This window comes from Mustela erminea, chromosome 5 (genome assembly GCF_009829155.1).
Source record: "Mustela erminea isolate mMusErm1 chromosome 5, mMusErm1.Pri, whole genome shotgun sequence".
Classification (NCBI taxonomy): domain Eukaryota; kingdom Metazoa; phylum Chordata; class Mammalia; order Carnivora; family Mustelidae; genus Mustela; species Mustela erminea.
The window spans coordinates 71,853,990-71,868,161 of NC_045618.1; the positions used below are offsets into that span (position 1 = coordinate 71,853,990).

At 46.8% G+C, this 14,172-nt stretch overlaps 1 protein-coding gene across 1 annotated transcript in view; it reads right to left on the reverse strand.

Moving 5' to 3' along the window:
• Window positions 1–14,172, reverse strand: part of MYO5C (myosin VC) — a 93,177-nt gene that overhangs the window by 41,632 nt on the left and 37,373 nt on the right. Inside the window, exons 12-21 of the mRNA XM_032343752.1 lie at window positions 13,330–13,470; window positions 11,311–11,436; window positions 9,007–9,090; window positions 6,942–7,076; window positions 6,406–6,503; window positions 5,183–5,269; window positions 4,656–4,767; window positions 3,667–3,878; window positions 1,546–1,711; window positions 1,110–1,256 (exon numbers count right to left, since the gene is read on the reverse strand). Of these exons, the coding sequence (XP_032199643.1) occupies window positions 1,110–1,256; window positions 1,546–1,711; window positions 3,667–3,878; window positions 4,656–4,767; window positions 5,183–5,269; window positions 6,406–6,503; window positions 6,942–7,076; window positions 9,007–9,090; window positions 11,311–11,436; window positions 13,330–13,470 (1,308 nt within the window). The remainder of the gene's footprint in view (window positions 1–1,109; window positions 1,257–1,545; window positions 1,712–3,666; window positions 3,879–4,655; window positions 4,768–5,182; window positions 5,270–6,405; window positions 6,504–6,941; window positions 7,077–9,006; window positions 9,091–11,310; window positions 11,437–13,329; window positions 13,471–14,172) is intronic.

Below are 14,172 nucleotides of genomic sequence, written 5' to 3' on the forward strand. Positions count from 1 at the left end.
CCCAAAGTCACATGTTACAGTCCTAATACCCAACACCTCGGAATATATAGAGATAGGATCTTTAAAGACAAAATTAAGGCAAAATGAGGTCATATCGGTGGGCCCTAATCCAGTACAATAGGTGTCCCTATAAGAAGAGATTAGGACACAGACACTGCAAGTCAAGAAGGGACAACTCAGTAGAGACCAACTCTGCCAATACTTTGATCTTGGCCTTCTAGCCTCCAGAACTGTGACAAAAGAAATGTCTGTTGTGTAGGCCACACAGGCTGTGGGTGTTTGTTATGGCAGCCCCAGCAAACGAACATGCCCAGGGTGGAGCCCTGGCAGTGTCAGGACCCCCACAGGCCCTCCTCCCAGCTGTCGCTGCAGCCTTTTGGTACTGGTCTGCGCAGGACCCGGAAGGCGCAGGCCTGCCGCACAAGAGCACAATAAGGAGAAACTGCATCCAAACTTCAAGGGGTTTTTTGCACATTTATCCATTTGCTAAGGACTCCTAAGCCTCTGTTCGTGGCTAAGTTTTAAGTTTCCCCTAGGAGAATCTCGGTATTGTTTGGGACAGGCCCAGAAGTGAGTTTTACAGATCTGGACGCTGCGTATGACACAGCCCTTCCCCACTGACTAAGAGCATGTGGATTTTTGTTTCCCACCAGGGGAGATGGTATGAGAGGTCTCCCCAAAATAGGCAGGGCTGCAGTTAGACCATATAGACCTTTGGGCAAATTAGAAAGGAGCAACTTCTCCGAGCCAACACAGTCCTAAGGGAGCATGGCTTGGCATGTGGACATCTTTGTACAGGTGAGAAAAAAGCACTCCTGTTTCAAGGCAGCTTTGTACCAGGACACATGTGTTGGCAAAAGCAAAGTTAGCCTGGATTTCAGCCCCACTTACACTCTTCAGCAGCTGACCTTGCACAGTGTACAACCTATACAATTGCATGGAGCAGCCTTTTACAGTGTACTTCTGTTTTCTGAATAAGGTGGTCCACATAATCTATCTGAACTTCCTAACATGGGCATAAATCTTAACAGCATTAGCTAAGGAATTGGCCCAGGACAAAATAAATCAGTTGGAAAAATACATATGAAAGATACATTATGAACACCTACCTGGTCTTCTAGCTTTTTCTGCAAATGCTGGACCCTGTAAGTGAGCTGAATGTTGAGCACAAATCGTCGGATACTCTGGAATCTGCGTCGGGCCAGCCATGCCCGTGCGTATTTCTGTAGGATCACAGCCTTGTGTTCCTCCAGCATCTTTAAAACAAGATTTTTTGAAACACAGATTGGTTCCCCACTGTTTCTCTTATCAACTCCTCTAACATTGAGAGACACAACTATTAAAATATTCTCACAGCGTAAAATACAAATTTCTTATAATTAACCCACAGAGTCCTATTATACCTAGACTTCTGAAAAAATGACCAAGCTGACCTGTAGCGGACATGTACGAACACTAAGATACCAGCACTCCTCTCTATGAAGGTCTTCCTGCAGAAAAAGACCATCTGACTATGACTAAGAAAGTGCAGGGTCTCAGCCGTACCTTTCGGTATCTCCTCCTTGCCAGGAGTCCTCGGGTGTAGGCCTGGATGGTGATGGCAGCCACACGGATCAGCTGGTACAAACTGCGGACAAGATACCCACGACAGTACTTCTGAATGATGATGGCGGCCCATGCTTCTTTCAAGGCTGTTGCCGTAACAGCTTTCCTTGGTTAAAAACAATGCAGAGTGAACCTGTTATCCACAGAGCCCTGGTTTCCCTGGCACAGTGATGAGCTGGTGCAGCATTTTCTCCCCCCACTGAGGAATAGTCAAATGTTTTGTAAATCTACCGTTAAACTCTAGAACTCATTGAGTCTAAGGCCTGCTGGAAGTCAGTCTCCTCAGCTTCCGTTCACCCTGATCTGAACGTGGGCCTGCTCCAGGCCAGGGGAACAACGTGGCAACTTGCACACTCCCCACATTCAGGCTGGTCAGTTCACGGTTGCTCACATATGTGAGAAGAAAAGGGGGCTTTGGCAGTGTACTTGCTCATTCAGCCTGGTGGGGAATCATGGAGCAGCTCTAGATCAGGGCTTGGCAAACTACAGTCTAGGGACCAATTCTGCAGCCTGCTACCTATTATTGTCCAGTGTTATGGGGACACCGCCACACCTGTCATCTGTATTTTATCCGTGCCTAGCAACAGCAAAGTTGGAGAGTTGTGAGAAACTGTCTGGCCCCCAAAGTCTGAATATTCGGCTCTTCCAGAAAAAGCTTGTCAACTCCTGTCTAAAGGATCAGAGGTGAAGACAAAGCTCTTCCCTTCAGGGCTGACAACCTCATGTTGCAGACTTATGAATGGCCAGGGGGGATAAGAGGAAAAATAAAGTAATGACTAAAAGATCTATAAGAGAGATCTTATAGAACTATCATTCTGCTTGTGAGCCAGCCATTGATGGAGAAGTAGGATTTCTGGAGACAGTGAAGGCTAGAAAAAGCATTTCAAGCTAAGGACCAGTGAACATATGGAGGCCTAAGCAATGCTAGAAATATTCAGAAGAAGAGAATTTGTCTGGAGCTGGCAGAATATAAGATACATGTAAAAATTAGTGAGGTTAGAAAAATAGAGACCATGTGTTATTGAAAAATGTAGTTATTGAATACCCATTGTAGTGTATGAAAGCAGGGTCCAGGCTCTCCCAGAGCTTCCATTCTCATGAATGCATCTAGGCCATGGGGGGCCTTGAATGCCATGCCAAAGACTGAGTGTAGGAAACAGGGGTCACTGGAGGGCTCCCACAGACTCTGCTTCCAGAAGACAGACAGCAGGGGGAGGCTGTGCTGTGGGACCAGGAGGCAAGGGGTGGTGGAGGCCTCATGCAGGACAGGGGATGGGAACAGAATGAAGGGACAGGCACGAGAGGTAAGCAGGGGTAGAACTGTCAGGCCGCTGTGATTCCTAAACAGAAAGGGGGCCTGACCTGGGGAAGAAGATAACCCTGGCTTTTCCTGCCCTGAAGACAGCTGCTGTTGCCTGACTCAGAGGCACAGGAGGGCAAGCTTGACTATGTATATATGTAAGATGGTCACCTGGGGTGGGGTGGCAAAACCAGCTCAGGTAGAGGTCAGGTCCCGTGACACTGCCTGATCCTTAAACAGCTGCCTTCTCCGCTCCCCTCATGGCATGCTAAGGACAGAGGCAGTGCCCATGCACACTAGCACATGCTGCTGTTGGGAAGGATACCCTCTCACTAGCCAACTTGGCATGGCCTCTGGGAAGCACTCAGTGAGGAGCAGGATTGGTGGAACTGCCCCCCAACTCAGCCATCCCCTTGGGAGGTGCTCAAGTTTGCTGGCAGAGCCTTGCCATGGATCCCCTCGGGTACTGTCGGCACCCCCACTCTCTGCAGGTAGGTTGGTCAGTGGCTACTCACAGCATTTATGGAGGGACCCTGACTGCCTTTGGCATTTTCGCTTCCCGTGGAAAAGGGGCCCCGTCCCTATACCTGGTCTCACTTCAAAACCCTGATCAGAGCTTCAGGGTCCTAGAGGTCACCTCTGCTGTGGGAACAGTAGGCAGAGTTAGCACTCCCTGCCCCAAGGGTGTGACCTTCTCATCTCCAGGCTCACGGCCCCCTTCCCCTCTGACCCACCCCCTGGCTTCCTCTGCTCTGGTGTACCTCACGGTCTGCTGACCCCGGAAGTACTGCTGGATGGTCAGAGCAGCTTGTCTTTCTCGGAGGAACTTTTTTCTCTGGAGCCAGCCACGGATGTGCTTTTGTATCACAACACAACTCTGCCTGAGCTTATCCAGTCGGAGTTTCTCTAAATAGGCCACTTGTCCTGCTCTGAAGAAAATTTTGGTTTTACCAAACTGGTACTGATTAGAATCCTGGAAGAGAAAAATGATAGAATCAGAAATAAAAATCTTTCAGAGTTTCTAGAGTGTTTGGAAAAGATGTTTAGAGATTCAAAGATGCCAAAACATTGTTATTTTGACGCATCTGCTCCTTGACAGAAAGCAGAAAAATTCTAATCAGGACCTCAAAATTTATTTTTTGAGAAGTCTGTTTAAAGCCACTGGGGGAAGAAATGGACTTGAGGTCCAGGGGTCCATCTGTGGGGTGAGAGCGGTGAGTGAATGTTCGGTGATTCTCAGTTGGGCTGTTGGGAAGCTTCAGCTTCTCTCAACAAGAGAGCAGAGCCTGGAAAGGTCTGATTTCTATCTTCATTTTGGTTTGCCTTCACCGCCCCCTTTCCTGGCCATGGTACCTCTGTCTTCACTGCCTTCCCACAACTCACTGCTGCAGCAATGACCAAATCCACACGGGGTGCCCTGTCTGGGACCCTCCTGGGTCAGAGACTTCTCAGTTGACCATGTGATACAAGCCAGGCCCATCGGAGCTCCTTTGATGGTGGAAAGACAATGTAGGAAGACTTTGAGGGAGGCTGGGGTTCAAGTCTGGGTCCCTAATGGTGACTCCTACTCTCAAGAGATGATGCCCCCGTGAGTGTGTCTGCTCTGACCTCAGCACCCAAACACATGGGGCATATTTTCTTCCTTGGCATTCATGACAATGCAGTTCTGAGACAGGCGGGTATGGAAACACACCCTGGAGATAGGCAGCGCGGTAAGAGCTTGTCACTCCCGGAGTTGAGAGAGACTGACCTGGATGAGCCTGTGTAAAACCACTTTGCACACCTCCTTTTTATCACGGAACGAAAGCTCCTGTTTGGTCATGAGCACACCATAGCGACTATAGAATTCGGTGTACGTCCACCTGCAAAGTCAAAGGGGATCTAAGGAAGCGTGGCAGCGAGGAGGCATGGCCCATCTGCGGTTCCCACTGCTGATGGGGTGGTAGAGTCAGTCCTGGGATGACAGCACTGACCTTTGACCTCATCCTGCGTGGTCCCCATACCGTATTTCTGCTAACACTCTGCCCCAACAATTGTGCTCTCCTCCCCCAGGAGCAGTGCAGAGGCGGCAGGTGGAGTTCATCAGCCACAGAAACAGGTGATGGGGTGGCAGTGGCCCCTGTCCCACGCACCGCCTGTCAGTGGCCCTCTTCTGGTCTTCCCTTAGGGGCATCTTCTGCAGGTATCTGACAAAAACACCTGGCAGGCCCTCCCTTGGTTCTCAGCAGACCTGAAGTTGGACCTTCCTCCCCCCCAGCACATGGCATGACCACGAACCTGGATGGGTAGCTCTGCGCACTGATGCGAATCGTCTCTAAGACGCCGCAGGCTCGCAGCTGCTGAGCAATCCTTCTGGAGTCGAACCTGAAAGAAGACGTGAGTCAGGAGATGGGTTAAGCCATGGTGACGGACAAACGTGCCTCGGAGCAGTGCCGTGGAGCCACCTGGGCGGGGGCTCTGGGGAGCCGGGTGGGCCTCTGCGCTCCCCACGCTGGCCCCCAACAGCCACTCCATGGACCCCCAGAAAACAGCAGCTCTGCCGGCCTTCCGGAAGCTGACTGAGGTCTCGGAGAAATGAGCAACGGAGTCTGACGGTGGAAACAGGGAGGCGGCTTTGTGGGGAGAGGGCCTTTGGTTCAGCTTTGCAGGACAAGCAGAGTGGAGGAAATGTTCCCGCCCGCCCCCTCCGAGTGTCCATTTGACGCTAGAATTCCCTTGAAGGGACAGGGACACCGACCAGCTGAGGTCTGAGCGTCTGGTGGTCTCCCCAGACACTGGCCACCTCCAGGATGGGCCACATCCCTCAGACACCTCTCAGCTCTAGTCAGCTCAAAGAGACTCTGCAACGTCCACTCCTGAGCCTGGGGCTTTCCCAGGGGCTCCAGACAGCAAGCTGCACGTCTCATGCCATGTTGGAGGGGGAAACCTCTGTTCCTCTACCACCTTTCTTTCAAAAATCAAATTTTCTTTTTTACTGAGGTCTAACTGACAGGCAGCATCACAGTCATAGCTCGGAGGTGTGCAACATAGTGACCTGGTGTTTGTACACGCTGTGAAACGGTCCCACTCACCTCCTCCATAGTTACAACAGTTTCTTTCCTGTGAGGAGGGCTTTTAAGACCTACACTGTTAGCAACTTTCCAACACACAATATAGTATTATTAACTATAATACCATTATAGTTAATAGTTAAAATATAACTATTAGTGACTATGCTGTACACAAATCCTTCCTATAAGCAAGGAGCTGCTCTGGCTTTCCCAGCGGCATGAGCTTCATTTGTGGGCTATTCTTGGAAAGCTGGTCCCTTTGCTTTGGCCTGGAGACAAGCCCCCTGAGAGGGGCCGTACTGGCTTACGGTGCATGTGAAGGACCGAGTTGTTCTGAATTGTTAAAAAGCTAGAAACAGTAAACTTCAAGAGAATTATAAGCAAAATTTCCAACATTGTGACAGAAATGGCCTCCTGGGTGTTTTCACTCTGCTGCATAGAAACACTTACTCGAAGGGTAATTTCTCATCGTTTGGCTTGATGCATCGCACATAGTGGGGTGTGGTCGCATTGAGGGTTTCCATGAGCAAATACAGAGAGCTGCGGAACTAGGAGACAAGGTCAGAGATAAAAATGTCATGCTTAAGTCAAGGCCAAAAAAAAAAAAAAAAAAGGCCTAATCTTTGAAAATTAAGAAGGAGAAAAGTTAACTTCATGCATTAACAAATTATGAAAGCTTTCAAACCATGACTGTGATGATTACTAGCAGGTCCTATACTCTGGAAAGAATGCTGCTCCATCCAATTTTCCCAAACAGCAGGGAACTCAGTAAGTCATGTCACTGTGTGAACACGTGGTTTGCTCAGGTGTGTACAGCCTTGGAGGCTGAGATGTGATGACGATGATCTGTGGCCTTTCTTTGCACTTACATACATAGTAGATGTGAAGCAGCTCAGTGCCCGTATCCAGGCCTGGATTGCGGGCCCTACAACTGCCTGGCTCCCCGTAGGGCCTGGCCCCCTCGCCCTCAGTTACTTTCGGAGTACCTTGTTCCCCACTGTGGTCCGGAACTGCTTGTTGTTTGGCTTGATGACTGGCTTTGCAGATTTAACTGTGATCGCTGACCTGAAAGGGGAAGGAGGAACCGCACTTTCTTGAAAAAAGCTGGCGCAGAGTTGGAACTGGAAGAAACAGAGAGGATTTCAATGTCCAAAGGTGTTCACTCTCAGTCGTCAGCTGATACGAACCACAAAGAACGGTCACAACAGGTCTGTGTAAAGTGAGGTTAGCAGTCTGTAATGTCTACAGTCAGATCTGAAACCCACAAGAGGCCGCTCCTCCCTCAGGGTGACTCAGGGCTTCTTTCCAGGAACGTGAGCAGAGAGAAATCCGTGCGGATGTCGCCGTGGGTCCGTGGGTCCGTATGCTGTTTCCACACCTGGAATCTCCTCCCTCACGTTTTCATCCCTGTACATTTAAGTTCTACCCATTATTTGAGATTCTGTTAAAATATTGTCTGGCTCCACCCCTTCATCTGCTTAGAATAAGGTTAAAAAAAAAAAATCTGTGTCCTAACTCAGATTAATTCTAATTTCTTCTAAATAAGATAATCTTCTTCTAAGATGCTCGTTACTTTCCACCAAACATCAATTACTTCTTTGTCTTACCTTCTCAGAGGGAAATTCATTTTTTTCCCCTTTCAAATCAGACATTGACAGTCTCCTTTGGAGGAGACTCCCTGTATTCCTCCCCACCCCCGCCCCCCGTGAAACCAGTGGGTCTGAACGTGCCACACCTCTGAGAGGCTTTGTGCTGAGCTGGGACACCCATCTGTGCTTTCTCGTGACCCGCATCCATCTTCTAGAATGGACCCGGGGGTACACTTGGGGGCGAGTAAGAAATTGGTGAATTAAATCAACTAATTTTGTACACGAGATGCAGGCCATTTCCACACTGAATTCTCTAACATAAATCGGTTTTAATAACCGAAGTTGACATGCTGGGGACTTATTTATGATTGTTCGGGGAAGCCCTCATGCTCATTCGGGACCTGGTCAGAACGCTTGAATAAGAACAGAGGACTGGGGATCTTTTAAAAGAGGAAAATAATAAATATGATCTAACCAAATATTCACACAATGAAGGTTCATGTATGGCTTATTCTTAGTCTCAAATGTTAATAAGGAAATGTTTGAAGAGGAAGAGAAAAATCCAGAAGTCATTCCTTTGAGGACACTATTCCTCATACGGAACTGTGGATTTGAGGAGCTCACGCATCGGAGCCAGCACCGCTTTCCCTGGGTCACCCTCCTTCTGTCTTGCCCTGGTTTCCTTTGGATGCTTAGCACCACCTGCCATTGCTACTTATGTGGTTACGGTCTGTCCCTCCACAAGGACGGGAACTGACTGCCTTGTTCACTGCTGTGTCTGGAATCTAGGACCAGTGCTTGGCACATGGTAGTGCTATAGAAATATTTGTGAATGAATGAATCAAATGTAAACTGTGGTCCTTTAACTGGCTATATGTTAGCTATTCTTCCTCTCTGGCTTCCCACACATTTTGATTTTTTTTTTTTTTAAAGAGACGTGGTCTCGCTCTGCTGCCCAGCCTGGAGTGTAGTGGCTATTCACAGGTGCGATCCCACTACTGATCAGCTCGGGAGTTCTGACCTGCTCCATTTCTGACCTGGGCCAGTTCACCCGTCCTTAGGCAACCCGGTGGTCCCCCGCTCCCAGGAGGTCACCATATTGATGCCGACCTTAGTGCAGACACCCGATCGGCATAGCGCGCTACAGCCCAGAACTCCTGGGCTCAAGTGATCCTCCTGCCTCAGCCTCCCGAGTAGCTGGGACTATAGGCATGTGCCACCGTGCCCGGCTTGATTTCTGATTTTATATCTAGTGGATATTTATTTGGATGCTTTCAGAAGCCTGATACATATTTCAGTCCCAATTCTTAAAACAGTTATTTCTTCTCAGTCTGAGCTACAGTTTGCCACTGCAAGACAGTACACACACCCACATACTTCTTACTCTTTCCTGATGCACATCTAGGTCCATGTCAAGTTATATAGCAAATAACATTAATTACCCCCTTAGAAACTTACAAACCTTGCTCGCTCTCATGATTTCAACCAGCATGTCATAGACGGTATCTCTGTTCTTTTCAAGGAAACCTTCACATTTATATTCTACCTACGCGGAGAAAGGATTTAATTATTTCCAAAGAAACAAAAGCAGACAGCATCTAAGTACCATGGGGTTTTTCTTTTTCCTTTTAAACAATGATGAATGAAGGGGCTAAAAAGGCAAGCCTTTAAAAAGAGATTCAGTTTCGTTTATCACAGAAAACCATTTATATAAAACTTTGGGATCTGGGAATACGTCAGCTGATGGAAAGAGCCAGGCTCTTGCACTGCCTGGATTTCTTACTAGTCACTGATCACACTGTATACACCTGTTGGTTCCTTCTAGCCACAGGTGACCAGTCATTTCTGCAGCGGGTGCAGTTAATACACACAGTTCGACGAAGAACTGGCTTGGGGTTCGCTTTACCTTTGAAGCCATCTGGAGGAGGAAACTATCTCAGTGTGGTCCTTTGGGTTCAAACAGAAATATTTTCCTAAAGCAACATTAATATGGTAGAGAGGAAAGAAAAACTGACCATTTGACCACAAAGTCTTTGAGGGCCACCAAAACGCTTAGAGTTTGGTTAGGGGGGTAAATGTGTGCACTACTTCAGTCTGGTTTAGGGAAACTCCCTGCGGCCCTTTCAGAACCATAAGGCTTCTTAAATCCCTTGAACATATCCACGGTGGTTGCTTAAACATTCAAACCCAAATAGTTTATGCCTCTGGGTTACATGGTTATATGATACATATTTTTCATAAATTAGAAAATATGTTCAAAGTACAATTTTCATGACTGTGCAAAAACAGGCTTTTGGGGATGCTGGAATCTGGGGGCAGAGAGGGTGTTCACAGACCCCTGAGCAAATACTCTGCTTTGTCTCCTTAAGGGAGGCAGCATCCTTGCTGGGCAGAGTTTGGATTAAGAACTAGGAACACTGGCTGTGTTCAAACACTCCCTTGTGAATGGAGACCTTGGGTTGTTGCATAAATTCTTCCAGGCTGGTGGTGTGAGCCACTGGCTTAAACGGACAAAGGTTTAACAATGTAATAAGACCATCTGTGGGGACAGTGTCACAGCCACCTCTGTCGGGAGCTCTGGGAACTGTGGGAAGATGCACTGACTTGCTACATCTAAGTGCAGCCGTTTCACTTTCAAAATGATTATATTTCCCTGGCTAATTAAACAGGGTACCTAAGCTAACCTTACAGTGTATGTGGTTTTTTCCCACCAACCTGCAATCCACCCCAAATGCTGCTTTTAAGAGGGACTTCCTGGAAGTGCCAGGGAGAAGGAATTAAATGTGCAGAAACCAAGTATGGTGAAGAGGGTCTTGAAGTCAATCCCATATATCTGATACCTTTTTGCTCCCCTTCCCCTTTCTCCCATGGGATCCTAGCTGTGGAACTGCAGAAGACAACCACTAGAAAATACAACCTGAGATATTATCATTCATTTCATATGCATCCCTTCAGGAATCAAAAATGCTAGCAGGTTTTTACAGTGCTCCTCTAGCCCGCAAAATCATTACAACTTTCCAGCTTGTTGCCCCCTGCCCTGCCCTCTCAGGCACCATGAGCACACTCTGACCCCAGCACTAGCACTGGTCCCGTGATGCCCAGGCACTGGCCAGGCCCCAGGAGTGACACCCAACCAGCAAATGCTCTGAGGGCGGGAGTTTCCTTAGGGAGTGAAAACAAGAGGAGAACATATGTTTATGGCAAGTGGTTATGGTGATTTTTCTTTTTTTTCCCTATTTCCTAAGCTTTCTGTAATGTGATTTTTAAATAACTTTTTCTTTTTATTAAAGTAATGTCTCATAAAAAAAACAGATCAATAAAGAAGAAAATAAAGATAATCTAGAAAATGCAACATCTTGAGCCAGCCCGTTATCAGTGTAATAAACATATTACAACTTAATGAAAAAGGAAAGCCTCAAAAAAGGTCCAGCTTTCATTATTGAAAACAATTATGCTGTCTTGATTTTAACCGTTTCATAGAGGAAACAAACGGATAAGAGATTCATGAATATCCAAGAAACCTAAAATCAGAAATGAGGTCCACTAGCCACACGTTTATCTTTAAAGCACTGCAGTTGAAACTCGTATTTTGCGACGAAAACAAGTTAAAAATTGTTAGACACGCGCGCATGTCTCCTTCATCAGGGCAAGGCACCAAGACCGAGTGTGACTTGAGTCTGGCCAGAGAAGCCCCTGCCTGCCCACAGCATCTAGGAAGCCTCTCCAGCTCCAACGCAGACGGCACCGCCCCAGACTCTCCCTGTACCTTGTCAGCAAAGTGCCGGATGATGAAAGATGCACTTGACATCCTGGGTTTCTCAAAGAAAGAGTTCTTGTTGACAAAATTATTATACAGCTTTTGAAGCCAGTTTTCATCAGTTCCATGTGGTAACTGCAAGAGAAAAGGAAACCAGAGAGTGAGAAAACTAGAGCTGAAAGATTAATAGGGGCACAAAAAAAATACTAATTCTGACAAGCCATGGTGAGCGGACAACTCAGAGTGAGCTACTTACAGACGTTTTTATTTTTTATTATTTTTTTTAATTTTATTTATTTATTTGAGAGAGAGACAGTGAGAGAGAGCATGAGAGGCGAGAAGGTCAGAGGGAGAAGCAGACTCCTCATGGAGCTGGGAGCCTGATGCAGAACTCGATCTCAGGGCTCCGGGACCGTGACCTGAGTCGAAGGCAGTTGCTTAACCAGCTGAGCCACCCAGGCGCCCTGGGGCTCGTTTTTATAACGCAGCTCTAGGCACACATCTGTCCTTGATCCTAACAACCTTTGCAGTGCCACTTATACAGACCTATCAATGCCCTTGTAGAAAAACAAAATGTTATGAACTGGAAGGAAATGGACATAGCATAAAACTCAAGAATGAAGAAATTTATTTTTGCAAAATTGGCAGTATTCCTATTATTTCCACCCAAAGAAGTCTAAAGTTTCAGGGCAAAAAGAGCATAGATTTTATTACGTGAATAAAATCTTGCTTGATTTCTTGATTAATTCTTCTTGCTTGAATGGGGAAAGACTGGTCCCTAAATGTAACCCTCCCCACTTCACCCCTACCTCAGGAAAAGAGCTTTCCTTCATTTTATAGCCTAGTTAGTAACTACTTCCTCAAAGAAAACTAGTTGCAAAACTTGTTCTTGATACTGGTGATATGGAAGTGATCAGTGATATTTGACCCAAACTCAGCGAATTAAATCCCCCATTGTGTCCAAAAGACTCCTGCAGGCTTCTTTGTGACACGGGTTGCCTAGTGAACGTCTGTGTAGAGTAGGTACAAATATCTCCTAGAGGCTGCCTTGGCCTGGGCACCCTGCCCTCACTAGATCGATCCAGAATGCTTAGCCCTGCTGCCAGCCCTTTAATCTTGGATTACTGGTTGCTACCCAGGTGGGACTAGAGAGGAGAATCTGTGAGAAAAAGCATGGAATTGAGAATTCCAGGGAGAAAAGGCCAGTTAATCTTCAACATTATGATGTATTTTTTAAAATAAATTTATGTTTAAAAATCGTGATACAACATTTAAAAAAATTAATTAATTACTTTTATTTCAAGCCACTAAATTTTGAAAAAAATTATTTATTTTTTAAATTTGAGTTTTCATTGGTGAACATGCAGTGCGATGTTGATTTCTAGAGTAGAATTCAGTGATTCATCACTTACATACAACACCCCACAACACATTCTTTAAGCCAAAAAATGAGTACTGTCCTGGGGATTATTTGTCCCTGTGGTCCCACAAGAGCCACTGCTAGGCTGGCCCACCGTAAATGTACTCTTCCTACAGGGAAATAACAACAGGAGAACTAGAGGCCTCTTCTCTTGAATTGTATGGTGTTGATTTTTCAGCTACCCCTCCCAATGATGATTCACAGGAATGAGGAAATAAAAGAAAATTCAATTCTTATTAGTCATTAACAACTGGTGTGAGGTCACCTGCTATTTTCACATCCATTCTAAATACGCCTTGGACAGCCTTAAAGAGCTCCTCCTTGGTGGACATGACCTGAGAGGTTATGCATGTATAGCCCAATAGTGTCTTGTATAATAGTGTATAGCCCTATACATGGTGAGGGTAGAAGGCTCAGCTGGCTCTCTGGGGTTCCTGCCATGGACTACTATCCCAGCATTAATGTCCAACCAGTTGGGTAAGACATCAGGAATTTACATACACACACACACACGCACACACACACACACACACACACACACAAACCCAGTTTGTAATATTCTTATTTGTCACTACGCAGAAGTTAAACAAAAAATTTTTTTAAGTTACCAAGCATTCTTCATCCAGTAACTCCAAAATACCCATTTTGGCTTCGATCAGGTCAATAACTGGTTGGTTGTCATAAAAATCTATCAGAGTCCAAGGGATATCTTCCTTCATGTATTCTTCTTGTTCAAGTTTAAAGACATGCTGGAAATCCAGAAGTTAATAGAGAAAACAAAACAGAACATTAAAGAGTGCTTTAAAAGTCCAGGTCATAAGCACTTGGGAAACACAGAGACCTGACTGGTTCGCAATGTTTAGGGAAGACCCTGAGGTGCAGGCCACCGTCCTTACCCATGACCGATGCTGCAGAGTTCCTAATGTGACCCTCCAACCTGGTCTGAGTGGGACCCCACGACCCCAAAGTGGTCCTGCAACTCCTCCCTGCTCACAGCACTGCCGCCAGCCAAGACAGGTGCAGCCTCTCTGGCTGGGTGGGAGCCAGCCTGCCTGAGAATGCTGGCCGTGGGGCCGGTGTGAGAGGCCAACAACATGGAGAGCTCCGTTCACTACTTGTTCAGGCCATACGGGTATGAGGGAGGCTTCCCGGAGGACTGGCCCAGGCTCATCCCGGCTGCAGGGGGCAAGAGGGGAGGGGCAGCGAGGAGAAAGCCTCCCACAGAAGAATCCCTGTGTCAGCTGGGAAGCCCAATGGGAGGTTGAGAAACATGGCTCTCTTAGAGGCCAGAGAGTACAGCAGAGATGGGGCCGAGAGGAATGCAAAGGATGATGGGGTGACTTCAAGGGCGTGATGAAGCCTATCTACTAGGAATAAACTTTACTCATAGTTATTAAATGCTAAACTTCCAGGGAATCCTTGAGATTACGTACATAACGTACATTTGCAAT